Raw genomic sequence first — 27,765 nt, forward strand, 5'->3', positions numbered from 1 at the left:
GCAGATCAGCTGGAGAGACAATTCTCTGAGGCCCGGGACTTGGTGCAGGGTCAGTCTACTGATGGCTCAGGGCTACCCTGTCACACAGGGCCAGAGCAAAGCGGCGTAAAACAGGGCTACCTGTGAGTCAGTGCTTACACTCCAGAATCAGACCTAGGGTACAGTCTTAGCCCTGTCACACGCTCACTGTGTGACCTTAACACAAGCAACTTAGACCCTCTGAGACTCATTTTCCTCTTCTGTAAGACCAAGACTCCATGAGATAATGCAGGCACAGGTCTCACTCGGCTCAAAGCTCAGTGGCCACTGTCACCAGGTCACCAGCCCTAACATCCACTAGTCTTCAAGCACGCTTCCTCCTGTGCTCGAGGCATTCTGTGCTCTTGATGTAGGAGCCTCCTTTGAGCCATCACTCCCCTGGGGCTGCTGTGTGTGGACTGTGGTCTTTCCCTCCTCCCTCACCATGGCCCTAGAGTGGGCTCTACAGCCTCCTAGAGAGTCTCCTCACTGGTGGCCCCAGGACACGCCCTGGTACATTCCCTTGTCAGCCTCAGGAGACGCTGCCTGCAGGGAGCGGACAGCAGTAGGGACAGGCTCTTGCTGTGCATGTATGAAGTGGGCACAAAGCACCGTTGCCCCACCAGAAACCGGCCTTCCCAGAAACCGCCTACCTTGTTGTATGTATGACAGCTATATTTATCCTCAGAGCCGACCCCTAGCACCCAGATCACATGGAACCCTCAAAGCTCCCCAGTGCTTATTTTATGACCCAGTGGTGTGGGCAGCCTTCCAGCCTTCACAGACCTCTGACAAGGCAGCGGACCTCAGATGTGACCCACTAATGGGGAATTCAGAAGCTGACATCAGCTGCCTTGGTCTGCAGGACAACACACTTCTGTGAATTTATATGGAAAAAATGAGCATTGACCACATTTGCTGTCGGAAATCATTCAGCACTTCTTTGGGTCTTTATACCTAAGCACCACAATTAGTAAGGAAAAATATTTTTCTTCTTTAAAAAAAAATCAATCTGGGTAAGGTAGCACAGGGATGTCACCCCAGGACTTGGGAACATGGAGGCAGGAGTATTAGCAGTCCAGGGTCACTATCTGTGATACAGCCTGGGATGTGAGACCCTGTCTCAGAACAAAAACAAAAACATATAAATAGAGCAAAGAATTAAAGCAACTGGCGCATCACCCGACAAGTGCTAACATTCTGTAAATAAACTGTCCTTCCTGCTTTCTCCTCACACAGGAAGCAGCTGGAAGGACCAGTGTGGACTGTTTCATATCCCAGCCAATCTGGTGGAATACGGGTTCAGTTGGAGCAGATCACAGAGAGCCCCCAAACTTGCTTGGAGGGCCAGGGGTCACCTTTGTGGGTTTGGGTTTTCCCTTTTCTCTGGACTTGTTTATTCGCATTGGATTTTATTTTCATTTAGATACTTAACCAGGATGTGTCTAGGGACGGGGTTCGTTCCCGGAACTGGGTTCTTCTGGGGCACAGGCTGTGCCCTGGTCAGCTGTCTGTTGACTGGCCCCCATTTCCTCAGACAGGTTTCTTCTCTCGCCCGTTTCCTTGGCACTGGAGTGACTTGCCAAGTTGGCTTTCCACACTCAGCATGCAAGTTCCCACGGTACCCACTTGGCTCCTGTCGCTTCTGATGTTGTCTCAATTCATAGGTTTTTTTTTTTTTTTTAGGTTTTTTGTTTGTTTTTACAACTCTAGGGATCTCACCCCAAGCTTGCACGCTAGGCAAGCACTGTGCCACTGAGCTGCTCCCGGGCCTTAATTCTGGTGTGGTTTAACTTTTCTTTAGTTCTTTTACCACTTTACAGCCTGCGTTTCATCTCTGCGGGTTGCCTGTTGAATACCAGGAGCCTTGTCTTCCTGTGCCATGTTTCTAACGCTCTGTCCCAGACCTTGGCCCACACTGTCCAGAGGAAGGACACACTCTGCTCCTCCAGCCATGTGCTGCTGCAGCCCGTGACTTACTGGGGTTTTCCATGTGCGCTTCGTTGGGTTTTCTTTCCATGGACTGTATCCTTGATGTGGTGAAATCTGCTGGCCTTTGAGGTTTATCAGCAGATAGGCATTTGGGTTTCCCTCTGGGCACACTCCCATCCTCTCTAGCCAAGAGCAGCCGCAAATGCATGTGTGGAGAGGGAGCACAAAGCATTCTAGAAGCCCAGGTCAGCTTCTGCTGGGAAGCCTACTGTCACTGAATCCCTGCGAATTGGGACAAGCCCAGATGATCCCCCTTTAAAGAGACTAGGCCCAGAGTTGCTGAGTGTCTGTTCTGTGTGTCTGCCCTAAAGTGTGTTGGGCTTACCTGTAGATTCCAGCAAGAGCCCTCCTCTGCTCCTGTCTCCGTGAATGAGAGACCTTCCATCTCTTCTCTGCAGGAACTCTAGGACAGCCCAGGGGAAGCTCTGCGAGCTGTTAGTCACACACCTCCAGCTCCTCCTCAAGTGTCCTTGTTTCTCTGTCCAGACACTGGCAGCCCCTCCTGTGTGTCATCTTCCTGAGTCTCTGTGGAGGCCTGGGAGAGCCGTGGGCAGCGACTGCCCCAGTCGTAAGTTAATGATGCTGAGGCTTGACCACAGATGCCTCGTGCTGCACACCTGCCCTCCAGTGTATGTGTGGAACTCAGCTCAGACCTAACTGCAGCCACCAGGTTCCTGCCTAGAACCCGCCCATGTGGCCAGTGACCCGAAGCAGGCCACCTAGCATCTCTGGAGTTAAGGAGACACAGAGGCAGGGAAGGGCGCCTTAGCAAGTGCTGTGATGTCAGGGACACAACTAACCCATTTCCTGTCTCCTCTAAGGATGTTAGAGTGTTAATTTTTTATGTTTTGTGTTTCAAGCTTCTTCTCACCAGGCTGTTGGGGTCAGGAGCCATGCCTCGTCTGGTGCTCTGCACTGTGTCTAGGCTATGGGATGCGCTCTGTGAATATCTGTAACACCAACACCTTTGCCCGGCACAGTGGACATTACTCCATGAGCCGTGTCCTTGCGGTTGGCCCTCTCCTCAGGGATCTGTCACTTACCTTTTCCGGTTTGCCAGCAGCCATGCTTCCCTACCCCTGAGGCCACTGTCCTCACCACAAAACACCCTCTGATGGTGTAGCAAGGGGCACCCTAATGATGGCAGTGCTGACTCTAAATCCTACTGGGACAGCAGTCGTGCTGCGAGGAGGAGGAGGGGGAGGAGGAGGAGGGGGAGGAGGAGGAAGAGGAGGAGGAGGAGGAGGAGGGGGGGGAGGAGGAGGAGGAGGAGGAAGAGGAGGAGGAAGAGAAGGGGGAGGAGGGGGAGGAGGAGGTAGAATGGGGTAAAATTGGTACTGGACAGGTTGGCAGAGAAATAGGTCAGGTTTCAAGGAGATGACCAGGAGTTCAGGGCCCAGGGGTTCAAGTGTCTTGGGCCCACTGTACAAGAAGTTGAGTTCTGATACGCGAGGAGGACAGATGTGGTTGGGCCTGACCTAGCAGTGGTGGCCCAGGCACAGACTAGCCAGAACACTAGTTTCTCCGGGTGCCCCCTGCTGGTTGGGTTGCAGACATAGGCATGGGCTGGGAAGCAAGACCAGTCCTGAGCCGGTAGATCTGGTTGAGTAGCACCTTCTAGTCCACACTGCCCTGGAGAAGGGTGGAGCTCACAGAGATGGCCCTGCTGATCTACATCTCCAACCACCAAAAGTGGCTTCCCTAGAACTTCCTGGTGGGGACCTGCAGGTATCCTTTCACTGTGAAGAAAAAATGGGGGACTCAAAACCCCTAAGCCTGACAACTCCAAATAAGTGAGTGGTGGACAGAGGGCCTAAGGAGGCCTTGGGACTTTCTTTCTTCGAGATCAGAAGAGAATTTGTTCTAAGAATGTAGGGATCAGTTTGGATCTAGCTAGTCCTCCAAAAATCTGCCGCTCATTTCCCAGAGAATGCAGGGAAATTGATGACGGAGGCCCAGTGTCGGTTACAGTCTCCATTGAGTCACGAATAAAGCTGTCAGCTTTGTTATTTTTGGTGTACTTAAAGACTAGGCACTGAGTGGCCACAGATCTGTGAGTGTATTAGGGGAAATGGAAAATACTTTGGCGACTTAAACAGCGTCTGTGAGCTCACTCTCTGGCCGGGATCCTGATGGCCTGGGATGTTTGGGGATCCTTTCTGTGCACAGTAGCAGATCTTGGAGCCAGCACTGGAAAGACAAGCTTGGGAGTGTTTTCCTTGGCACGTGGCAGCCTCCGTTCTACCCAGTGTAGACGCAGGTTCCCGAGGCTTTCACTTTGGGAGTCATCTCCCATTTCCTTTTGATGACGTTCGCACCTCTGGATGCTCTTTATAGCGCTCAGAGAAGTGAGGGGCGCTGGGCTGGAGATGACAGGACCAACGCTGCCCCCAAAAGGGTGACTGGAGTAGGGTGCCTGACGGGGGTAGCTCTTCTGTTTTCTTCCACCAAGCAGGAGAAGTTAAGGGTCAGATTGAAGAGTTGTCTGTGTGCAAATAAAACCTCAGCTTTGGCTCTGGTTGGACCCGATTCTCTGAGCCCCACTCTGCCCCTTGATGGTAGACCTGAGCAATGGAGAACCAAGTAGCACACAGCCTTGACCTGTGCACATGGCGTCCGTGCTGTGACAAAAGAAGGGGCAGCAGAGCCCAGGAGCAAGGACAGAAGGAGGGAGGGGACTCTGTGCATCAGTGGTCCATCCGGGTTGAGAGCCTGGAGAGGCATCCCAGGGGCAATAAAACCTGTCTCTGTTGAGGATGGAAAGTCATCAGGTGAGTGAGAAAGATCACAGACTGCAGACTGGTTTGGATAGCCCAGATGTTGGTGATGGGGAAGGAGATGAAGAGGTACCTCTCAGCAAATGGCTGTGGTCCTCCCCATCCTAACCCTATGACCAAGACTTCAACCAAGAGCTGAGGATGCTCAAAAAACCACTTGCCAAAATATGCTTGTTCCTTTATTGATAGGAAAGAAGGAAGGAGGGAGAGAGGAGAGAAAGTGTTTGCTCCTCTAGGTGAACTTCAGGATGCATTTCAGATTTTGTCAAGTGTGAGCGTTAATGAGGACACATTCCTCATTCCTCTTTCAAACTGCTCTGTTCTACCTGAGAGAGGAACTTAAGAATCATGACAGTTGAACATTAATAGGGCAGTCATTGACTTGATGAAACTGAGCCTTCTCACCTAAGCAATATTAATTATTTCATTATTTATTTACGTCTGGTTTTATGTCCTTGAGAGTCAAAAAAAAAAAAAAAAAGAGGGCTTTACTCTGTTTTTGATTTGATCATGATAGTTTTGTGTTCTCACCTGAGAAGTTAAACACAGGCAGAGACGACACAGAGAAAACTGCGCGTTTACTTAGTGTGTGTGTGCAGACCCACGGGAAGGCCAAGGACGGCTGTCCACAGTTGTTTTTCCTCTTCTAGCGTGTGGTCTAGTGCTGGCACTCAGGTACTCAGGCTTGGCAGTGAGCATCTGACCACTGAGCCATCTCGACAGCTCCACCTTCATTTCAATAAAATGGATTATTCAAAGAGGGAGTAAATAAGTCTGGAAATTTTCACATGTAATTTTAATAGTGTGGTATAACTTCTCTATCTGGTGTTCATGTGTATGGATGCACTCACTTCTTTCTGAGTTTGCTTCCAAGTGTTCAATATTTTTTGCTATTCCGTTTTTCTGTTACATTGTCCACACGGTGACTCTTGGCGTGTAAGAGTGGTACTGGGTTTCAGGTTGAAGTTGTCTCTGCTGGGGCTGATCGTCCTAAGCTGTGTAGCTGTTACGGTAGCTGATCACATCTCGTGCCAACAGCACTGTGCCGTGTGCACCTTTCATGATTTCACGTGTGTTGCTTTTGTCTTGTCCCATTGACTTGTGCATCGATGTGTGGCAGACAGTCTGCATTTATCCCGACTTACTTAGACTTCAATGTAACAATACTGTTTAGTTTTCTAATACTGACCTCTCATCAAATTCAAGAAGTCTGCTTTACAGTGCTTCATTAGGAATGAATGCATAGTAAAGGTGTTAGTAACATTCACCATCTCTCCAGATCACATGATGCAATAAGATTGTCTGGCTTATTGGTGTTTTTATATTTTGATTGTTTTATTAACTTATTTGGAAATATTTAAATTGTTTTGTGTGTATATTGATATAATTCATGTTGGTGTGTGTACATGTGTGTGTGGGCATGCATGGTAGCCAGAGGTCACTATCAGGTGTCTTCCTCTCTGAATGTGGAGAAACCATTTCAATTCAGCTAGGCTGGCTGGCCAGTGAGCTGCAAGGATACACTTGTCTCTGCCTCCCCAGTGCTGGAATTATAGATGTGCATTGCCACACCCAGTTTTTATCTGATTCTTTCGCCTTCATGGCAAACATTTTATTGATTAAACTATATCCCAGTCCCGCGTTTCATTCTTTTTTTAAAAAAAAAATTATTTTATTTTATTTTATTTTTTATTTTTATGTTTTTTTTTTTGTTTTTTTTTTGTTTTGTTTTTTTTTTTTTTTTTTTTGAGACAGGGTTTCTCTGTATAGTTTTGGTGCCTGTCCTGGATCTCACTCTGTAGATCAGGCTGGCCTCAAACTCACAGATGTTCACCTGGCTCTGCCTCCCAAGTGCTGGGATTAAAGGTGTGCACCACCATCGCCCAGCTTATTTTTATTTTTTTAAAAAGATTTATTATGTATACAGTGTTCTGTCTGCATATATCCCTGCCCACCAGAAGAGGGTGCCAGATCTCATTACAGATGGTTGTGAGCCACCATGTGGTTGCTGGGAATTGAACTCAGGACCTCTGGAAGAACAGCCAGTGCTCTTAACCTCTGAGCCATCTCTCCAGCACCTCATTCTTTTTTTCTTTTTAAATAATTTTTTGTTTTGTGATATAATACCATTTTCCCCTTCCCTTTCCCCCTTTCCTCCCTCCAACCACTATCATGTACCTGCCTTTTCTCTCTCAATTTCATGGCCTCTTTTTCCTTAACTATTGCTACATACACACATATGTATACATACAAATATATTTTGTATAGTTAGGTGTGTAAATACATCAGTACAACCCCGATCAGTTTATGTAATGTTACTTGTATGTGTGTGTTTGGGGGGCTGGCCGTTGGGTTACAGTGGTGTGCTCTTCCCTTTGGAAGACTGTTTCCCCCACTCTCAGCATGCCTTGCTTGCCTGTAGTTCTTTATCGAGGGTTGAGGCTTCATGGGCTTTCCCTGTTCCGTGTTGCCATGTCTATGGTGCTGTCCTTGTTCAGACAGCCATGTTGATAAGACTTCATGGAGACACAGTCTCACAGCAACTCCCCGATCCTCTGGCTCTTACAGTCTTCTGCCTCCTCTTCTGCAGTGTTCCCTGAGCCTTGGGTGGTGGAGGAGTATCAGTTGGGACTATGCTCTACAACTCTGTGTTTGATTGGTTGTGGCTTTCTATAATGGTCTCCATCTGTTGCAAAGAGAAGTTTTCTTGATGAAGGGTGAGGACTGCACTTATCTGTGGTATAAGGACAAATATTTAGAGTGTGGTTAGAAGTCAGGCTGGTTTAGTAAAGTGGTGAGTGTAGATTCTCTCCTAAGATCCATGACCTCACTACCCCTGGGCTAGTTGGCTAGGTTTCCAGTCCCAGGCATGATTTCCCTCTTGTTGAGCTGGTCTTAAGTCCAACTAGAGAGCTGTTGGTCACCTCCAGTGTATGCGTTCACTATTGCACCCTTAGGGTTATCACACCTGGCTCGTCATTGTTGTGGTTCTTAAGTGTCATGGCTGGGTAGGACTGTTGGTGGCTTTCCTACTTGAGAAGCTTACATGGCACCTTCTGGTACCAGGACAACTAGTCCTCAGGGAGGAGGCTTCAAAGACCGATCCAGCACAGGGGCTTCTGGGCCCTGTGTCCAAAGCGTGTGGTCTTTTCAGCAACAGGGACTTCCCTTCCACCTCTGAGGGAATACCAAGGGCGGCAGCAGGAGCCTGTGATGTTCAGGAGTCTCTTGGACGGCCCTGACCAACAACTCAGGAGAGGTCTTCCCGTGCCTGCCGTCAGATGGTCTGTTAGATGGTCTGTGGGGACCTTGTCACCCCACCTCTTCTCATTCTTCGGGTGACCCCCATGGCTCCTTTTCACGCCACCTCTGCCAGGCTTTACTACAACAGGTAAACTAGTCCTAAAAAGAACTGCAAGTAGTTCTGGCTTTCTCTGTGCTCTGAAACTGGTCAGTGTCCAGTTTCCTCTTGAGGTTTGGTGGATGAGTTTCTTGAAACGTTAATACCATACTTCAGGATTAGAGCAACTTTCTTAATGTTAATATTTTTCTCTTTTGTGGGTATTGAATTGTTTTTGGTTATTGAAAAGTTTATTGTCTCTTCTTGACACAATTTTGAAAAGACAGCTTTTTTATTAAGCATTCATTTCATTTACCTTTTAAATTTTTTTCCTTATTTTTGATTGTTTCATTCATATATACAGTGACATATGATCTCCTCTACAGCATTTCCTGCCGTCAGCTCCTCTCCTTAGTCCCCTCAACACACCCCCTTCCAAATTCACACCGTTCTTTTATAACCCACTGAGTCCATGTAGTGCTGCCCATATGTACGTGGGGTGGCCCTTCCACTGGAGCGTGGGAAACCTACCAGTGGCCACACCCTCAGTAAAGAATGATTTCCCTCCCAGCAACTGCCACTGCTCCTCAGTGTGGTGTGGAGCTTGGAGGGATCCATCCTGTCTGTGTGGCTTGATCTTGTGACGGCAACTCCAGCAGCTTCTGCCCAGAAGACAGCATGTCACAGCACTGCTCTCTGTCCACCTCCTCTTCCATGATGTGCCCTGAGCCTTGATGGTGCTGCAGGCTGGAGATGGGGCAGGGGGATTGATCTAGAGGTCTTGCCTAGGACTGAGCGTTCAGTCTCTTGGTTTCCGTTCTTTGACGGTCTACATCTCTCCCCTGATGCCTACCCACTGCAAAAAGGAGCTTCTCTGACCAGGATTGAAAGTAGCCCAAGTCCATGGATAGAAACATGGATATTTAGAAAACATATTTTAAAAAAAGAATTGCAACTATTTTAACTTTTCTACCATACTTGGAATCATATCCCCCTCTCATCCCTAAATATATACCAGTCTTTTAAATCTTATTTCTGCCTTTAATCATACATATTAAAGAGTTGACTGCCTTTTTTTCTTTTCTTTTCTTTTCTTTCTTTTTTTTTTTTTTGACAGGGTTTCTCTGTGTAGCCCTGGCTATCCTGGAACTCACTCTAGACCAGGCTGGCCTCGAACCCACAAAGATCTGCATGCCTCTGCCTCCCGAGTGCTGGGATTAAAGGTGTGTGCTACCACCACCAAGCTTTTGTTTTGTTTTGTTTTCAAAATTAAACTTCACCTTCATTTATCACTTCTGATTTTAAAAATTTGCAGGCCCTCGAGACAGCTCAGTGAGGAAAGGCACCAGCCACCATGCTGACCACCTGAGTTCCATGCCAGGCCCACATGGTAGAGGTGGGAGCCTGCTTTTGCAAGCTGTCTTCTGACTTCCACATGTGCGTCAGAGTGTGCAGATACACACACACACACACACACACACACACACACACACACACACACACACACAGAGAGAGAGAGAGAGAGAGAGAGAGAGAGAGAGAGAGAGAGAGAGAGAGAGAGAAATGAATGTCATTGAAACATTCACAGCTATTATTTCTGCCTTGAGTTTTGTCTGTGTTCCTCTGTTTGGTTTTTCTCTTGTTCCCCTTTATCTAGTGTTAGTGGAAGTATTTGCTGCTAATTTCCTTTCCCTCAGTTCCATGACTTGGAGTCACGTGGACAGTTTGTGACTTGACTTCTTTCTTCTCTGAGCAGTTTGGTGAGTTGTTTTTCCCCTCTCTCCAGTATAGTATTTTATAAAGTTTGTTTTCACCCCAGGGCAGAGGAGGGAATGGAATTGTTCCAGGCCCACTGACCACATGGGTTCTGAGTGTGGGAGGTATGATTTCTCCCAGAGGAAAGAGTGGGGAGCAGGGTGTCGGGGAGACCAGCGTGTCAGCTTCTTTTCTTCTGCCAGTGAGGTTACTGAAGGATCCAGTGAGACCGTCTACACAGCACAGTGTCCAGCACAAAACAAGCCAATAACAGTAAACAGATGCACACCCCCCTGTGCCTTCTGACTGCCTGTCTGAGCCCCGCACACAGCCTCATGGGCTTTGCGAGACTTCTGGCTGACGGTTTCTGCCTCCTCACACCGTAGATCGGCAGATCTTACTCAGGTGGTGAGGAGCCTGAGGCTATGTCCTCCTTTCTCTTAGGGGAGTCTGGAGGGGGTTGAATCTCCTGGACATCAGGGTTCTGTCCAGGCTACAGGACTTTGCCCACGTGCCTTTGGAATCATGAGTCACAAAACAGAAAGACACTAATGAGGCCATGTGCTCGACCGGAAACCATGGCTTCTCCCCACCTGACACGTGACTGGCAGTCCAGGCCCCTTGCTGAAGGCCTGGGAAACATTTATCTCCCTGGCAGTCAGAGGCCACCAACTTCCCATAAGACTTACTCTTTAAACGGCATGTATTCTGAAGTTACCACTCTGCGTGATGGATGTTAATTGGCAGGCATTAATTAATACAATCATATCCATCTTCTCAGGGAGCCAGGGCTGCCCGCAGACAGTGGGTGTGCTTGGTGATGTCTGAACACACCAAACCAAATCAGGCAGAGTCTAATGAGCAGGACTCTGTTATTTCATTTGGAACTCACCAGGATGGTTTATGGGGTGGAACCACACAAGTGTAGCTCTAGTGCCAGCTCCTCATTTCTGAATTCTGAAAGTCATCTTTTCAGGCAGAGCAAAGATCGTGGAAAAAAGTCTTTCATCTCAGATTTTGAAAAAGAGAAAATAGAAAGTGGTAAAATGGAAAAGTGGCGCATTCTCCTGCCGGGCAGGTTTCTTTTCCCTTCGACACAGCAGAATTTTCCATATTGAAAAGATAGCCATGTGAGAAAAACCAAAACCAGACTCGGGCTGGAAGTGAGACAAGGCCGGGATGAGAGAACAAGGGTGCAGTGAGTCTTCCCTGGGCTGTGGGGAGCCGGGCCAGCCATGGGCCTTGGCTCGGCTGGGCCGCCGGCCCCAGCTTGCAGACGATTCTGGACACCACCAAGTTGGGGTCCTCTTGAAAGCATCTCCTTTGTCAAGGGGTACTCAGGGGGCCTGGTACAAAGGTGGCACAGGCTAGAGGCGAGGTCTGGGGAACCATTTGCCTCAGGAGGGCTGGTCTGGGGTGGGCATGGTCGTGGGATAGTGCTGGCGGCGGAGGCAGTGCCCTCGGGTGACAGGCCACACCCGCATTCCTTACACCCCCAGAAGCTGGGGCCCTCTTCCTTTTACCAGCCATGCCTCCCAGTCCCTGCCCCTAGCACTGCTGTCGAGATAGGCCTGAATCTCACCCTGCTCTCCTCCCAAGCCTCAGTTTCCTCACTGGCACAGTGTGGGCAGTGAGAGTCCCTGCCCTGAAGCGTTGTGAGGGGGCCTGAGACCAGCAGCACCCCCTCCCCGCACGGTAGACAGTGGCCATTCCTGTCGCTCCAGCTCCCTCGGTGTCAGTGCCTCCCAGTCTAGCCCAGGCCCTTGGCACCGCTCGGCCTCACTGCGGCCAAAGCCGGTGGCTGGGCCAGCAGCACAGTGTCATCTGCCGCAGTCGCTGTCTCAGAGGAACAGGAGCTGTACTATCCCAGTCCAGATGGGCTCCCAGCACTGGGCCAGCTGCAGGGTGGTCCTACCATCCATGGTTATGGCAGCGGTGGCCAGACCATCCTTCCTGTGGACATCCTGCTGCTGCTCCTGGTGGGGCTGTGTGGTGGAGCTGGCGGAGCCCCCAAGTCCGGGTGGGCCGCTGATGTGCAGACCTGAGACAGATGTGCCCAGGCAAGCCCGATACGGATCACAGGAGGGAGCAGCCAGAGTCTGGAGAACGTTCATTCCAAAGTAGAAATAAGGAGAAGAGAGCCATAGCCTGGGTACCCATCCCTCCCCAGGCTCAGCTGTTCTGTGTCCCCATCCTGCCTCATTGACGTCCAGGCACTCCGGGCTGCTGGCCTAGCGACATAAAGACTAACATGGCAGTTATGTGAATAACTCCTGTATGCGAATCCTGCCTTGGCCACTTTCCCCCTGTGTGGCCTCAGGGAAGCAATGTGTTCTCTTCTGGCTTCTGGTCTTTGTCTATAGAAGACGCCCAGTGGTTTGCTGGAGGAAGCATCGTCCTTACACAGCAACAGCCTGGCCGCACCTCTCCGTTTAGGATGTAGGACGTGCTTAGTAAACCTGAGTCATTGTCTTCTTTTCTTTTGTTTTTTCCCTTTTTGACAGGCTGGTCTCATCTTACACTCACTAAGTAGCTAAGGATGACTATGAACGCCTGGTCCTCATGCCTCTGCCGTCAGAGCGATGGGATTGTAGGTGTGTGCCATCATGTCCACTTCACGTGGTATTGGGGGTCACACTTAGAGCTTCATGCATCCTAGGCAAGCACTCTACCCCTGACCCGCAGCCCAGCCCCAGCCCCGTGGTGATCGTCTCTTGAGTTGGCATCTTTCCTCAGCTACAAAACGAGGCTGACGAGAAGCTTCTCCCAAGGCTGTGGGCCGGGTTACACAAATGCCCTTCATTCTCAGTCACCACGCAGCTGTGTGTGTTCTGCTCTGGGGACCCACTCCAGGAGCAGGAGCCCCGCCCCCAGGCCTTGAGGTCTGATGGAGTCAAGGGACGCGAACAAGCATCTGGGTTATGTTTTAGGTTAGAAATATCTCCTGTGATTGGCTGATCCAACACAGAAAGGGCTTCCCTGGACTCACGCGCTATTCACAGACGTGCACCACTCCTGCAGCTGTGGTTGAGGGGGCACAGGGTTGTCGACGTATTACTACACAGGTTCTGTCATGGCTTCGTAAGACTCGGGTCTCACCAGTCACTCATCCTGTCCTCACCACCTTAGTCTAACACTCAGGGCCCGAGATGCAGGCAGGTGCTAGAGTCTGGGTGTTTACAGAGGGGAATCAGGGACTGGCTGATACCTGTGAGCCTCTACCCCTCCCCAGGATCTGCTGAACTCCTCTGGCCTTGGTTTGTGGAGCACCACTCAGGAATGAGGCTCAGGGCCACACTGTCCTTTTGTGCAATACCAAGGGAGTCTCCAAGTAGAGCTGTGTCTGAGCAAGGGCCGCTCTGTGCTTTGGAAGCCAATAGAATGATTATGGGAGCTGCAGCCAGGCAGAGCTGGTGTAGGTCCTAGTACACAGCGGTGAGACTGTGTGCAGCCTTCATCTCTTCAGTTTCCTTATCCCAGAGGGGATGGTCAGGAAGGGACAGTGTGTCACAGTAGACCCTAGGGAAACTCGCTGTCCCATGTGCCCCACACACACACACACACTCTGTAGTTTCTCTGCTCCTGGGCTGAGCTACTGCCCAGCCTCTGAGTCAGCCAAGCTGGAGTCTGCACACTGCATTTGGAACCACCCCACCCCATGGCCCACATCCCTCCACCCCCACACAGCACCGGGGGATGCTTTTTGTTGTGGTTGCAGCCATAATGGGATTTTCAGGATTGCCATTATGGAATCCTCAGGGAAGAAAAACAAAGTTCAAGAGAAAGAATAAATCTGTGAATTCAAACCCACCACACTTAGAATGTCTATTCAAGGAGAATGATTACTAATTATTAAAATTTGGAAAGCAGTACCATCAGGAGGAAAGGAAATGGACATGGCCCCTGCAAGAAGTGCCAACAGATGCTTCTGTGATTTAATGGTTTCCCGGAACAATGTGAAGCTATTTTAAAAGCAGACAAATGACTCATGGTACCCAGCACCCGAGGTCTGTGGTAGCAGGAAGCTTGAGTTGGAGGAGGGAGCCTAGACTCCACTTCCCTCTGCATCAGTTACCAGCTGTGTGACCTTAAGCCGATTTCACATCCTCTCTGAGCTTCCTTTTCCTCCCTTATGCAGTGGGAGTTTGGAAGGATAAATAAGAAAATGAGCACGTTCCTGTCGGGAGGCTGAGGCAGGCCGATCCCGAGTTCAAGGCCAGCCTGGTCTACAGAGTGAGGTCCAGGACAGCCAAGGATACACAGAGAAGCCCTGGCTCTAAAAACCAAACAAGAAAAGAGAAGAAGAAAAGGAAATGAACTTGTGATGCTTAGCGGGTGCTGGTCCATCCTCACAAACTCAGATGGGAAGTGTCTGTGTGTAACAACACTTAGTTTATTAACATACACTCTTAAGGCTAGAAGTGTTCCTCTGATGGACACGTTGGCCAGAACCATACTTCTGAAATACAGTGTTCTTGTTTCTTCAAATAGATTGTTTTACAGCACAATTACACAGCATGGAAATATGTACAGTGCATGTAAAATATGACTACACAGTATTCTGTTTGTCATTAGTAATACTTGACATTGGTCAGGATTTTAGTGCACAAACATTTTGATACAGCCACCTTGAATATTATAAAGCTAACATCATTTTCTGATTATGAAGGTCCCTTTAGGCTTTACTATATTTAAAGTCATTAAATGTAGAAATCTTACATTTTTTAAATATTTATTTTTGTTATTTTAAATTAGATGTATGATGTGTGTGTACATGTTGAGGCATGTGCATGTGTGTGCAGGCGTCCGCAGAAACCAGAGGCATCGGATGCCCCTGGAGCTGGAGTTAGAGGCGGTTATGACCTCCCTGCCGTAGGTGCTGGGAACCGAACTTGGGTCCTCTGCAAGAGTGGTGCACACTCCTGGCTGTCTCTCTAGATCTGGAAGTCCTGAAAGTAAGGGGAGAACCTTGGAATCCTGGACTATGGACATGGAGGACGTCAGAAATTGTCTGAAGGCTACTGATTCAAGTCAAAGCTTCGGGTATCACTGCATTTCATACAAGTACCGTTTTTGTGAAAGCAATGCAGACAGATTTTTTTTAAAACTTTAGATCTATTTTTAACCTAGAAGTTTCTTATGTGTGTGTACTTTCAGTGGTTGGAATTTTTTTCTGTACTGCACTCCTAGATGGAGCACAGTAAAGTCAAAGAATGTGTGTAGCATGGTGTTGAGTTTTTGGAGCGCACTGGCCCTCCGTATAGCCATGTATATGATGTTTGTGTTCTGTGAGTATCTAAAAAGAACTGTAGTTTTAGTTATGGAAATGCAAGCTTACAGAGACTATGAGGATGGCTCAGTGAGTGAAGTGCTTGGCTCAGAGTAAAACCCTGAGCACCTGTGTGGACACCACCACCTGGTGTACCAGCATGCTGTTTGTGTAACTCCACCTGGAGTCTAGCCAAAATGGCAAGCTCCACATTCCGTCAAGACCCATCTCAAATCATAAGGTGTAGAGTGATAGAGATGGACACCCCGAGATCCCGCTGTGGCCTCCACATGCCCCCGCGTGGGAAAACACACCCACATACGCACATACACAAGTAAGCCTGAGCTCACTGGTTTTGTTACAGCGTTATCTGCGCACGCCTGCTATTGTACGTGTGTGTGTGTGTGTGTGTGTGTGTGTATGTACGCACATGCTCATTCATAAATTGCAGAAGAGGCAAGCAAGGCTTCCTAGGTATGGTTGTAGCACACCTAGCTGATGTAGCTGTTTTTTGAGACAGCGTTTCTCAGCGTTAGCATTTTCTAAGTTCACTTTTTCCCCTGGTGGTTTCTTGCTTTATGTGTTTAAATGTGGTTCTGTTTCGTGCGTGGGAATTCAAAGCCATTGTCTCCTCTCCACCGAGTCTGTTTTCACCCCTGGCAGTCGTTGCTCTTTGCCTGGATCAGTTTTTTCTGTCTCCAGCTCTGCTTTGTGCTGCTTCTCCTGCCCCGTTCCTCGTGTATGGCGGGGAGAGTATTGGCATTGCTCCCGGAGAGGCACACCGTCCACTCTCCTTTCATGTCTCCAGATAGTCAGCTGACTCGGTAGTCAGTCGGCCGGGAACTGTGGAGCGGCTCAGCCCCCAGAGCAGCCCCCAGCTCTCCTTCCTTCTCGCCCAGGTGGACTGGTTGTCTTGGAACCCACCCCCAGCTCATCACTGGCCTTCTGGAGTCCTGTTCTTGCACCGCATCTTATTTCTTGTTAAGCATCTCAGAAAACATCTCTGTCTACCATTGGTTTCTGTGTTTTGTTTTTTGTACAGGGAAGCATCTCATTCTTAACTCCTGTTCCTCCATTAATTTGTGATTGTGTGTATGTGTGCACATGTATGGGAGCAGATAGACAAATAGCTAAACAAATAAGTAAAAACCACAAGATCCGTTCTCCTGGGCATGTCGGCTTAGACTTAGTTATTAAACTTCACCAGTCATCGGAGAGTAGGCATAGCCACCTGTTATTTTCCGTTTGGATTATAGGTACAAAACCTCGCTGATGACAGCTATGCAGATTAGACATACTAGAATTTGCCAGCATCCATTTCGGTTGTTGCTCAAATATTTGTCACATAGTTGAGCATGAAAAATGAGTTCGTCAGAATTAGAATTCAAGTCCAAGTAGCATGTTCACTTTCCACAAGCTGCTCTTTATAACTTCTTGGGGAGGGGACAATTTAACTCTAGGGTTCATGATGCACCCTACCATAACTCAGTGTGTTCTTTAATCCTAGGAATCTACCTTCTGGATTTGATCTACATTGATTCTGCATACCCTGCCTCTGGCAGCATCATGGAAAACGAACAAAGATCCAACCAGATGAACAACATCCTCCGGATCATTGCTGATTTGCAAGTTTCCTGCAGCTATGGTTAGTACCTTACCCCTAGAATTGTGAAAGCTTGCATTGTTGCAATCTGGATCCAGTGCTTTGGCCACAGGAAAGCTCCAGGAGTCAGGTTAGCCCCACAGCGCTCCCCACGGCACTGTCCTGACTTGAGACATGGGCTAGGCCTTTTACACATCTCCAAAGATTCTGCAAACTAGATGTCACTGTCACTTCATTACACACGAGGAGCACACAGTTCAGCCACTAAGATGACACACTCAGTGAGAGGCGTGTCCCAGGTCAGGCTGGCTCTGGGCCATTTATCCACGAAAAGCCTGATGGGAAGTTCCCAGATAGCTCCAGGTGGATTTGGGTCCATATTCCCTCCACCTTGGCTCTCCCGTTTGAGGCCCCCATTGGCCCCGCACTAGGGCAGCAGAGGCAAGAAGGAAGAAGCCAACAAGGGCAGTCTGTCGGCCTGACTTGCTGAGGAGGCCGGCTATGCCGTCTAGTGGCGGGCCTGAACGCAATGGGGCAGTGACTTGGTAAGCCACTGGCCAGGCTCTGCTGCACATGGCCAAGTACAAAGGGTGAGCATGTTGCCAGGCGACTGGAATACGGAGGCCTTACTAGAGACTTCTGTACCTGAGATGTTAGAGTGCTGAATAGGCCGTCCACCTGGACACGGATTTCCTACAAGTCTGTGAACTTGGTGTGGAGCCTAAATGTGAGTCAGGTGCCCCAGTCCCTAGTGAGAAAGAACAACATCCAGGCAGGGAGTCAGCAGCGATAGGAGAATGGAGAACAGAGCGTAAACTGGCCTCTCTGCTGCCGGGTTTCACAATAGAAGAAAAGCCGGGGTGCACCAGAGGGGTGTGAGAACAGAAGGCTAGCCCTACCTGTCACACACGGGTGTGAGACGGTGGCCGCCTCTGCTTAGGAGGACCACAGGGAAGCCCCAGGTCACAGCATCTCAGGGCAAGATAGGGTCTGCATAGGAGGCCAGCTCTTCTCTGAGGCCTGCATATTCTAGATCCTTCAAACACCCACATCACTGTCTGCTGACCAGCAGAGCAGCTGCAGACTCAGGCTGCGGAGGACACACCAGGGAGCAAGTCTCGGGCTGCATCTTGGAAAGTCGTCACTTCCTCCTCTCCATGGTTTATTCATGTGTGAAAATAGGGGCCACATACGGGTCCTGGCCCTCAGCATGTGCCAGAATTTTCCAGGACCCAGAGAAGATGCGCTCTTGTCACTGTGCTCTAGACTTGTGCCCGCCGCCGCCATCAGCTTGGAGCACAGGTGTCGTCATCCTCATTTCAAAGATGATGACGCCACCGAGGAGTTAGGGAAAGAGAAATGCCCTTCAGAGCGCCAGAGTCCGGAGCCTGAAGACCATGGGTCCCTGCTGCTCTCCTCAGCCTCTCCTTTCACATCTGCCCCCTTCTCAGGAGTGGTGAAGGTCTGAGGAGAGCGACAGAGGTGACGCAGCGCGGCACAGGCCTCACAGGCTGAGGTAGACCTGGCCTTGCCACCTCCCAGTGATATCCAGTGATAGCCTCTCTGTGTATTGCTGTTCCCTCCTTCATACGACGGGAACAGCCTTTTTCCTGCACCAGTCAGAGTGAAGGCTAGAACAGACGTCTGCTGTCTGTCACCCGGTACAGAGCCTGCCTGCCGTCTGGGCTGGACTTGGGCACTGCCTGGGATGGTCTTGCATTCATGGCGCACAGGAGACTCTCCCCCAGCATCACAGGAGATGTGCTGGAGGCATAGACACACAACTATGTGTTCTTGAGGCCAGGGCTTCAGCTTGTCCCAGCCTTAGCTTCCCTCCTGCAGCCAAACGCTTGAGGTCACTTTCCAGAGGGCAGAATCCAAACCTGACCACCCCTCGGGCCTGGCCCCAAGGACAGTGAACCAGCCTCAAGAGGCTCCGTGTGTCTGTGTCAGCATTCCCTGGGCTGGGGAGTCGAGCCACTGAGTCTTGTTCGCACTCCCGCAGATCACCTCACGACCCTGCCACACGTGCAGAAGTACCTGAAGTCTGTGCGCTACATTGAGGAGCTCCAGAAGTTTGTGGAAGATGATAACTACAAGTAAGTCACTGTTCCCCCTCGCCAGACCTACAGCCACTGCTGTCCTTAGCACATGGTGACCTGATCCTTCCTGGGAGTGGTAAGGAGTGACCTGCAGGGCTTCCATGCCCCGCCAGAACAGTGTTGTCTGTACAGCCTTCAATACCTGCCTTTGCTCCCGCCCCTCAGGCCCCATAACCGAGAGAGATGGTATGTTCACCTTCCCATGTGGACTCCACAGCCATGCATGGGACACGATTGGCACTTGGGCTCTCACAGGGACCCTTGGCACTGGGTAGAAGATCAGCTGGCCATGTTCTCAGGCCAGTATTCTCCAAGGTCCTGTTTCACAGATGGATGAAACAGTCAGTCTCTGGGTCTCAGCTCTGCAGGACTCTCCATCTGGCTCTAGCCAAGGGCCCCAGGCACAGTCTCTATGCCTGTGTGAACAGGTGTGTTTCTCAGAGAGGCCCCAAAGGCCGTCCAGCACTAGTCTTCCATTGGCCCTGCTCTGATTTGAGTTCACGCTTCATTGGTGGCACCTGGGTGTGCATGCCTTGTTCAGTATCTGGAGGGAGAAGAGGGGGTCATTTTGAAGTCAACTCTGGCTGCCCATCTTGGCTGGACATCCTCTTGGCTCAGTGCTCTCTCATATAACCTGGCATCAAGGCAAGTCTCAGCCATCTTGTGACTGATCGTTCACCACCCGAGTGCCACCCTCACAGAATCTCTTGGACATCCCATCTCACTGGCTGCTTCTGTACACTGTTCCCCTGACCCCTGTTATCTAGTACCGTTTAGTCCCTTCAGCTTTGTGTCTGAAGGCTTGATCTTGCATCATCTTGGTCTATGAAAATGATCCAGAACCATAGCTACCAGCCACTCCACAGATCTTTGGGAACAGTTGTTCAGGCATCCCTTCCCGGCAGCACAGCAGCAGTGGTTCAAAGCTCTGGTTGTGAATCCAGGTCCCCAGGGTGGGGCCTGCAGAGTGGCCTTCTCTCAGCATTCCACTTGAGGCCCTAGCCATCTTTGGGACATAGACATTCTGTCCTTGCTGTTGCTACACCATCATTCATAGAAGAAGAACGGGGCAAAGATGTGATGTACGCGCGGCAATGGGAGGCACGGAAGAGGGCCGGAGGTCACCACGAAAATGGCATCTATCACAAACAGAGTTCATTTTATTTACAAAGCATTTGCTGTTCCTGAAGAGTGGCCTGGAGTGCAAAATCATTCCTACTTAAGTTCTAGTATAATGCTTTCCATTCATGTACCAGTCTTGCCATTAAAGAGACAGTAGTTTTTCATTAACACTAATACGCTTTAAGGAGAAAAATGGCCTATAAATACTTGCGAACATGAGACAATCCTTGGACAAGATGCAGATTATGAGTAATTACTCCTTCCATTCTGAAGAAGTGGAGTACTGTCCCCCCACCCCCCAGCCCTCTGTGCTAAACAACAGTCAGCCTGGGGCTCATAAAGGCTCTTTGTTGGGCCAAACTGGGCAAGCCCAGGGGGGAGGGCTGCCTTCCTGCCCAGGCCCCCAACCATGGAGAGCCCTCTTTCTAAGGAGGTCCTGTTTCTGAACAGCAGGAGGCGGGCAGGGCCTGGGATTCTGCTGGAGTCCTGAGTGCTGTGGCCAGCTCACACCTAGAGGTGGCTCCTTGCTGCCAAGGATGCAAGAACTGAGGACATTGATGACCTCACACTTCTGATACCCTGTCGTCATCTGCCTTGAGATGGAGACTCTACCAAGAGGTCCAACCAGTGTTTCCTCTTTCTCAGCTGTTAGTCTGTTATCAGTTCTCACCACTTAGAAAGCATGGCCACTAGCATGGAGTAAGCAGATGGGTAGATGGATGGATGCAAGGGCAGAACTTACTCAGATTTACTACAAGAAATATCATTTCTTCAAGATGGCTCAGTGGTTAAGGTCTTGCTTGCTCCTCCAGCAGGGCACCTGAGTTCAGTTCCCAGCACCCACATCAAGCAGCTAGCTCACAACCGCCTGTAGCTCCAGCTCCAGAGGATCCCACACCCTCTCCTGGCCTCCACGCACACCTGCACGCACATGCACGTTACCACATAGAGACTCACACATACGGACACCTGCACGCACATGCACGTTACCACATAGAGACTCACACATGCACATAACTAAAAATTAGAATAAAATGCATTTCTTAAACATCTTTTATAAGACTCATAAAATAGCCAGGAAAAGCATGCAGAAGCCCGAGTCTGGTTATTTCCTGTGAGCAGGCTGTCGCCGCGACTGTCAGCTGCCTTGGGTTGTAAAGAGGACACTGCTGGCCCTGCCCCGACCTGAGCTGCAGTGTCCTGCAGGGTCTTGTTTGCTGTGTTGTTCTTGGACCCCTCACTCCAAGTGCATACCATGAAAACCACGCTCAGGAATTGTAATTCCTACTGTTCTGTGTTTTTACTGGAATTCAGTTCTTACCTCCTGTTGCTCCTCATCCCTTGAGCCTTTATTTTAAATCAGTCCCTTACTTAGTAGGGTTCATCAGGAGCCACGGTCCCTCTTCCCTTGGAGGACTGGTTATTCATAGCTTGGCCTCCTGGGTGCCCGCTCCGCTTTCCCCTAGGTCTGTAGACCAGACATCGTGGCCTCCTGACACTGGGTGCTGCTGCTACAGTCTCAAACCTTCCTGGGTGCCCCCGCCTCCTGGCTTTGCCCGGTGGATAAAGAAGCTCAGCAAGAGGGATCCTCGGAGAGGAGGACTCTGCCTGACCTCCAGATACCGCAGCAAGCCTTCCCAGCTGCAGGCCAGCCTCCGCTGGTTATGCCTTCCACTGCTCCACACCCGTTCTGGGCTCCCACCTGCCGGGGCTCCTGTGTTGGATGCTCTCTGCCCTCCTCCTCTCTGAGCAGCTTCCCAGCAGCTGGGATGGGCTCCTCCGCCCCGGCGGTCCCGAGAAATCTGTTTGCAGTGAGGTGTGGCCAGCCCTGTCGGTTTCCGTCTTTGATTTGCTCCCTTGTCCTGAGTCTCCCATCTCATCTGCTTCCTTTGTCTAATCACCGTGATGTTCAGGTTTGCTTGAACTCCGCTCATGTTCTTACAAGTCGCTCCTCTGCTCAGGGGCTACCTCCTGGGTTGACCTTGGGGTCACTCTCTCCTTTTCTCTTCCTTCTGTGAGACAAAGTCTGTGGTGTTGCTGGACCACTGTCTTGCTACCTTGGAGAGACCCTTGCCTGGATGCTCCTCAGAAAGACATCTGGCTCTCCTTCCACATATGCAGAGGGGCTGGTTCCTCTCGGGCTGCCCGGGAGGTCCGGGGTCACCTAATTTCTCCCTTTTTCCCAAGAAGGCAAGAGGTTCCCTTCATCTCCCAGGGCTAGCCATGCCGCAAAGGGATGCCCTCAGGTTGCCAGTCTTGTCCTGTGGCACCTGCATCCCATCATAGTACCCCTGCCTGCCACTCACTAGTGCATGAATTTGAGCTGCACAGCCTCTTCCTCCTCGCTTTTCCAGGCTCTGAAATGTGCTCCATCACAGAGTTGTGGGCAAACAGGCAGGGCCAGTTGTTCATTTCACCCTGTCCTCCTTAACCATCACGTACTGGACCCAGAAACACTGGGGAGGTGTTGGAGGGAAGAGCTGTGACCCGAAGCAGACCTCACAGTATCCCCGTATTCTCTTTAACAAAGCCTTCATTCCCTCCCCCGTCCCATGATAGACCCAGGCCCCTCTGACCTTGTGAAAATCTTTGGTTTCAGGCTGTCACTCAGAATCGAACCAGGAAGCAGCTCTCCAAGACTGGTCTCTTCCAAGGAAGATCTTGCAGGTATCGTAGCTACCTGGAATGGTGCAAAACCACATGCAGCCCAGATCTGGCTGCCAAAATAGGCCCTGTCTGGAGCTCAAAACCACAGTTGAGTTCGTTGCCTGGCAGGCTCAACTGTCCTTGCTTATAGCCCCTCCACCAACCCACCAGGATCCTGATAATGTGGGACCCCAGGAGATGAGATCCTCAACTTGGAAGCACGCACAAAGTACAAAAAACTCTGTGGTCTTCCCTAGACCACCCAGACCCCTGTCCTCCTGCCTGACCCCCGACTTGGGATTATGTGCCCCAAAGGGGTACCCAAGATGCAGCAGACATAGTAGATTTATCACCTCTGAGGGAAACACACTGTGTCACCAGTAGAGGGATCCTAGGATCTGCTGTCAGAGCTAGGCTCTAGCCTTGCCTCTGTCTTTCTCCTCCATAGCCTTATCTGCAGAATGGAGTAGAGTCGTATTGCCCTTGTAGGACTGCCGTGATGCCCGGGGGAGCACAGGTCTGTCTCATGCTCTGCCCACACCCGTCCCCTGCCAGAGTGTGCTTGCTGTTGGCGGCTTTGTTGTTGGTGTGCCATAACAGTGGTGTGCCATAACACCCTTCAGCTACTGTCCAGCCGGCTCTTAGAGATGGGGACTCCAGCAGCACGCCATCCTGGTTGCAGCTCTCCCCAACAGCTTCCTCCCTCTGGGCCGTGCTTTCCCTCTATCTCCATACTCCCAGCGGGGATGTGTATTGGTGGGACTAGACCACAGAACTCTCGGGAAACAGTGTGGCAGCCCCATCCTGCCGAGCTGTCCTGCCTCTGGGATATGCTCCCTGCTCCCATCTGGGCCAGCCTCTGACGTCTCTGGGTAGTAAGCTAGACTCTTCCTTGCCCCACTGGGCTTTCCTGCTCATGAGCCTTGGAAGACGCTGCTGCGTGGCCTCGGGACTGCAGGAGCTCTTGAGTTAGTGCTGTCTGCAGTCTGTTTTCCATGGCACCCCCAGAACCCTGTTTTCAGGGCCTCCTGCTGTCTCCTCAAAAACCTACTGTCTTTCCCTGCAGATGGCCCAAGGGTGGTTCAGAGAGCTATGGTCCTGGGCAAGTTTCTCCTTTCCAGTCTGTCCCTGTTCTAGAACTCTCCCCCGGCAAACTGCTCTCCGAGATGCTCAGCACTGCCCACTCCATCTGTAAAATGGGCGCAGTACACCTGTCACTCACAGGGCTACTGCCGGGATGTGCAGAATCCGCCCCAGAGCGCTCTCGTGTGGGGCAAATTTGCTATGATACTGGTTTGTCAGTGTGATTCCATCACTGAACTAGCCTCCAGGCTTTAACTAAATGACACTGCCTGAGACCCGGGTCAGGCCTGGTTTCATGGTGGGGGCGGGCAGCAAGCTCTGGACCCCCAAACTGGCCCACCCTGTTCTGTGTAGTATGACATATGGCTACATATTCGCGGGTTCACTTCCTGCCTGGCCTCTCACAGGGCTTTGTGGGTCCTACGTCACACCCTTGTGTGGCCAGCAGATGTACCCTTCAGCCATCTCTGTCCTCGTTTGCCCTATACCTGTCTTCAGCAGAGTGGAAGCCCTCTGAGAGACAGGTCTGGTGTGCAATTCCTAGCGCCTGGCATACAGAACTCTGGGTGAATCAGCTGCCTCCCATTCAGCCCTAGCCCTAGAGTTCCTTGTTGGGCCCTGTGGGCACCTGTACTTGAGGGCGGCTCCAGTGTGGGCTGGCTGCTGACTGCACTACCTTCCAGAGAAGTGCTGAGACCAGCAGGTCCTGCATTTGCAGGGGAGCACCGCTCCCAGGAGTGTTTTCCACCAGCTTTCCAGATCCCTGGCTTCAGGCCCAAGCAGGATGTCAGGGTTTATGTCGATCACCAGATAGCCGATAGCTTTCTAGAAAGCTCATAGCATTCAGTGGCTTGGGTCTCCCCCTGGAAGCCTTAGAGGAAGATCAGGAGTGCCCCGCTACAGCCTAGGTCATTGAATCTCAGGGGTCCCAGAGGGCAAGGGTCAGCTCCACAGAAGCCTGGGCTCTGGCAGTTAGACTGAGCTGCGTGGCAGGAACTCCACAGGACTCAGGGACAGGAATGTGCCTCTTGCAGTCCCAAGAATGGGAGGAACGCAGCCTCCCTCCGCTCCTCGGGAGGGGCCAGGCTCAGCTTAAAGCTATGCCCAGCAGTTAGACAGCCTCACACTTGCCAAGGAAAAGCCTTTAGATGTGTGCCTTCATTTACACAAGGCTCTCAGGCTGCAGGTCTGTGTGTGACAAGCACTTGCTATGAACCAGTTACCTGGCAGGGGCCCCAGCCTCCTGGAGCTTGTGTCTTAGTTGCGGGAACAGGCAAGGACATGCATGTTTGGAGCCGAAAAGAAGCCAGTGTGAGCAGACCAAGATGGTGGGTATGTGAGGGGCTATCTCTGTCTCTTTCCTAACCAGCTCCTGCCAGGGCCTGGGAGACCTTGGCGGCCCGCACAGATAGCAGCAGCCATGACCTCAGGAGCCTTGATTAACAGTAGCAGCAGCCTCTGAGCTACAACTGTTCCCTTGGCCTCCAGTGGCCCCAGAACTCTGCCAAGGGCTGCCCCCACTCTCCTCTGGGGGAATGTCCATGTGGGCAGTCTGTCCCCACAAGGAGACTGCATCAAGGCAGTGGGGGAAACTGACTCAGTCTCTGATCTATGGGGGAGGAGAAAGGCCAGGGATGCCACATTTCCAGTTCTCTCTCCATGTGATGCTGTTTATATAAGTGAACTAATATTTTCCTGGAGAGAGGAAAGAAATCACATGTAATGTTCATAACACTGCCCGCCCTCACTCCCAGAGGGCAAGTGATGTTTGTGGATATCTCGGAGCTAGTGAAGACAGTTCCAGACCTTGCAGGCTTCCCCCACATGACTTCCCCTGGGGACAGGTTTCCTCTGAAGATTCCAGAGCCATGCTCAAGTCCAGGAAAATCCAGGCGCTGGCCTCCATCTCTGCTCTCTCAACCTAAAGGCTGATCTCCTACATACCTTTCTGTCTCCATGGTCACTATCTGGTGACAAAAGCCCTGCCGCCAGGCCAGCAGACCTATGTAGAGCCTGGCTGCAGTGTCTGGGGGAGCGGGAAGGCTTCAGGCCGGCTCACATCCCAGGGCTGTGGAGGGAGTTCCCCAAGGCTGGGCCAAGTTCTGCTGCTGGTACAGTGCCTCTTGGGAATGTTGGCTTCTGGCCCTCTCGGGCAGGCTCTGATGCCCTCTAAAGGAGAGAGTGTGAGGCTGCCACCTGAGCACCAGATTGGGAACTCGAGGACACACATCTAGTCCCATCTCCAGTGCCACCTCATAACAGGGTAGAAAATAGCATTTAATGTCACACATACATTCTGTGTGTCAGAGCATCAGGGTAGACAGGGGTGGGAGTGGAGTCACTTTGAGGGGTCATTACTCACACGTATGGTACCTGCTGCTCGCTGGAGCTGGGGCAGCAGCAGCTTAGCAAAGCTGGAGCCTCTTCATGTGGCCCCGGCTTTCCCAGAGTACAGCAGGATCAGGGGCATCAGACTCAGCAGCTGGCTATCCTCAGAGCGGAAATGGAGAGGGCCGCTAAAAACTGTCCTGTAACATCTCCTGAGCCAGTCTCCGAGGCCAGGCAGCCTCACTTCAGCCTTCCTCTGAGGGTCACAGAGACTGGTTCAGGTCCAAGGAGAGAGGCCAGAGAGCCTGCCGTTCACTGGGGAGCCGAGGACTGTGTGGAGCCCTCCAGACAATTCCCGTGAGGGAACCCTCTGTCTCCCGGTCTTCACCACGGCTCACCTGGACTGAGCACCTTCCCGAGCCTGCCCACATGCTCACTGAGTGGAGCCAGCCCCTGCCTGGCGCGTCCCCCGGGCCTCCCAGCAGACAGGTGGGCCTTCGCTCCTCTCCTTCTACTCCCATTCTGTAGGCAGAGACACCAGGGTGCTCACCCAGCTGGTGGGGGTCAGGACAGGTCTGTCCCCTGTGTCCAACACACGGAGCACGGAGGGCGCGGTGAGGGCTGTGTCCCTGTCGTCCTGTGTACTTGTGCAGGGGACTAAGTACCTGCCTTGGATGGTAGACCTGCATTTTTCTGCCTCTCTTATGGACTTTTCTTTTAAGAGACATGGGTATCATTATCCCAGGCTAGCCTCAAACTCAATATGTAGTCCAGGATGGCCTGGAGCACTTGATCCTGAGTGCTGGGCCTGCAGGTCCGTGTCGCCACACCCGGTTTCTTGCAGATGCATCGAGTCACACACACAGGGGGGACAGATACGCTGAGTTTGCAGGAATCAGAACCTCCAACTTTATCTTGTGTCAGCCCCCTCACCTCATCCCACAGGGATGTCCAGGAAGCAGCAGTGTGGTCTTTTCCCTCACCCAACAGTTCTCCAGGCCTTCAGCTTGCTGACCACAGCCCCATTTGTACCAGTGCTGCTGCTGTCTCGGGGCCCAGCACCCTCCAAGGGGCAGTTATAAAGCTGCCGTTTCTCCAGGACACTTCCCTGGAGGTTTTAGAGAGTCCACATGCCCTCAGCCTCGGCAGATAACGATACGCTCCTGGACTCTGAAGCCCCGTCAGGGTCATCTTCCCACCAGCAGCTTCCTGCTAAGACCCGCTCAAGCCCTCCACGCTATCCCTGGTCTTCTCGAGAGTCATCTCGTCTACAGGAGGCCAGGGTGGCTCCCATCCATGTGAGAGTGCAGCTGACCAGTCTGTGGCCACCACGGCCCTCTGCTTGGGGTCACCTTCACGTTGTCAGGGCCCCAGTGTGGGAGACATCTTCCAAGGCCACCATGGTCTGTGGAGAGAGGCAGCGGCGGCGGCAGCAGCGGCAGGGCTTCTCTCTCCAGTGCCCTTCCTCTGCAAACCTTTCCATGCTCAGGGTGGGTGGGATCCTCAGAGAGAGCTCGAGGGCTAGAAGCAGGTGGCGACGACTCCAGCCTGATCTGCCGGCTCCACAGCCCTGCAGCGGCCCAAGCACCTTGAGTGCCAGCAGCTTCCCAGCGTCCTTGGTCCCCACTCTGTGGCCTGAGTCCTCACCTCTGGCAGCAAGAGAGGACAGTGCCCCTTCAGCCCAGAGATGACGAACACTGTTCCTCAGAAGGAAGTGAACTGGACCTTCT

At 51.3% G+C, this 27,765-nt stretch overlaps 1 protein-coding gene across 23 annotated transcripts in view; it reads left to right on the forward strand.

Annotated features, from left to right (window-relative positions):
* Positions 1-27,765, forward strand: part of Ralgps1 (Ral GEF with PH domain and SH3 binding motif 1) — a 247,962-nt gene that overhangs the window by 185,511 nt on the left and 34,686 nt on the right. For all 23 annotated transcript variants that reach the window (XR_013050398.1, XM_006988712.4, XM_016007158.3 and 20 more), the window contains 3 exons: positions 16,659-16,796; positions 18,760-18,853; positions 22,578-22,645. Coding sequence is in view for 22 of the 23 variants with exons in the window: in XM_006988712.4 (XP_006988774.1) it covers positions 16,659-16,796; positions 18,760-18,853; positions 22,578-22,645 (300 nt within the window). In the remaining variant the exon portion in view is untranslated. The remainder of the gene's footprint in view (positions 1-16,658; positions 16,797-18,759; positions 18,854-22,577; positions 22,646-27,765) is intronic.

This window comes from Peromyscus maniculatus, chromosome 4, assembly GCF_049852395.1.
Source record: "Peromyscus maniculatus bairdii isolate BWxNUB_F1_BW_parent chromosome 4, HU_Pman_BW_mat_3.1, whole genome shotgun sequence".
In the NCBI taxonomy this organism is placed as follows: domain Eukaryota; kingdom Metazoa; phylum Chordata; class Mammalia; order Rodentia; family Cricetidae; genus Peromyscus; species Peromyscus maniculatus.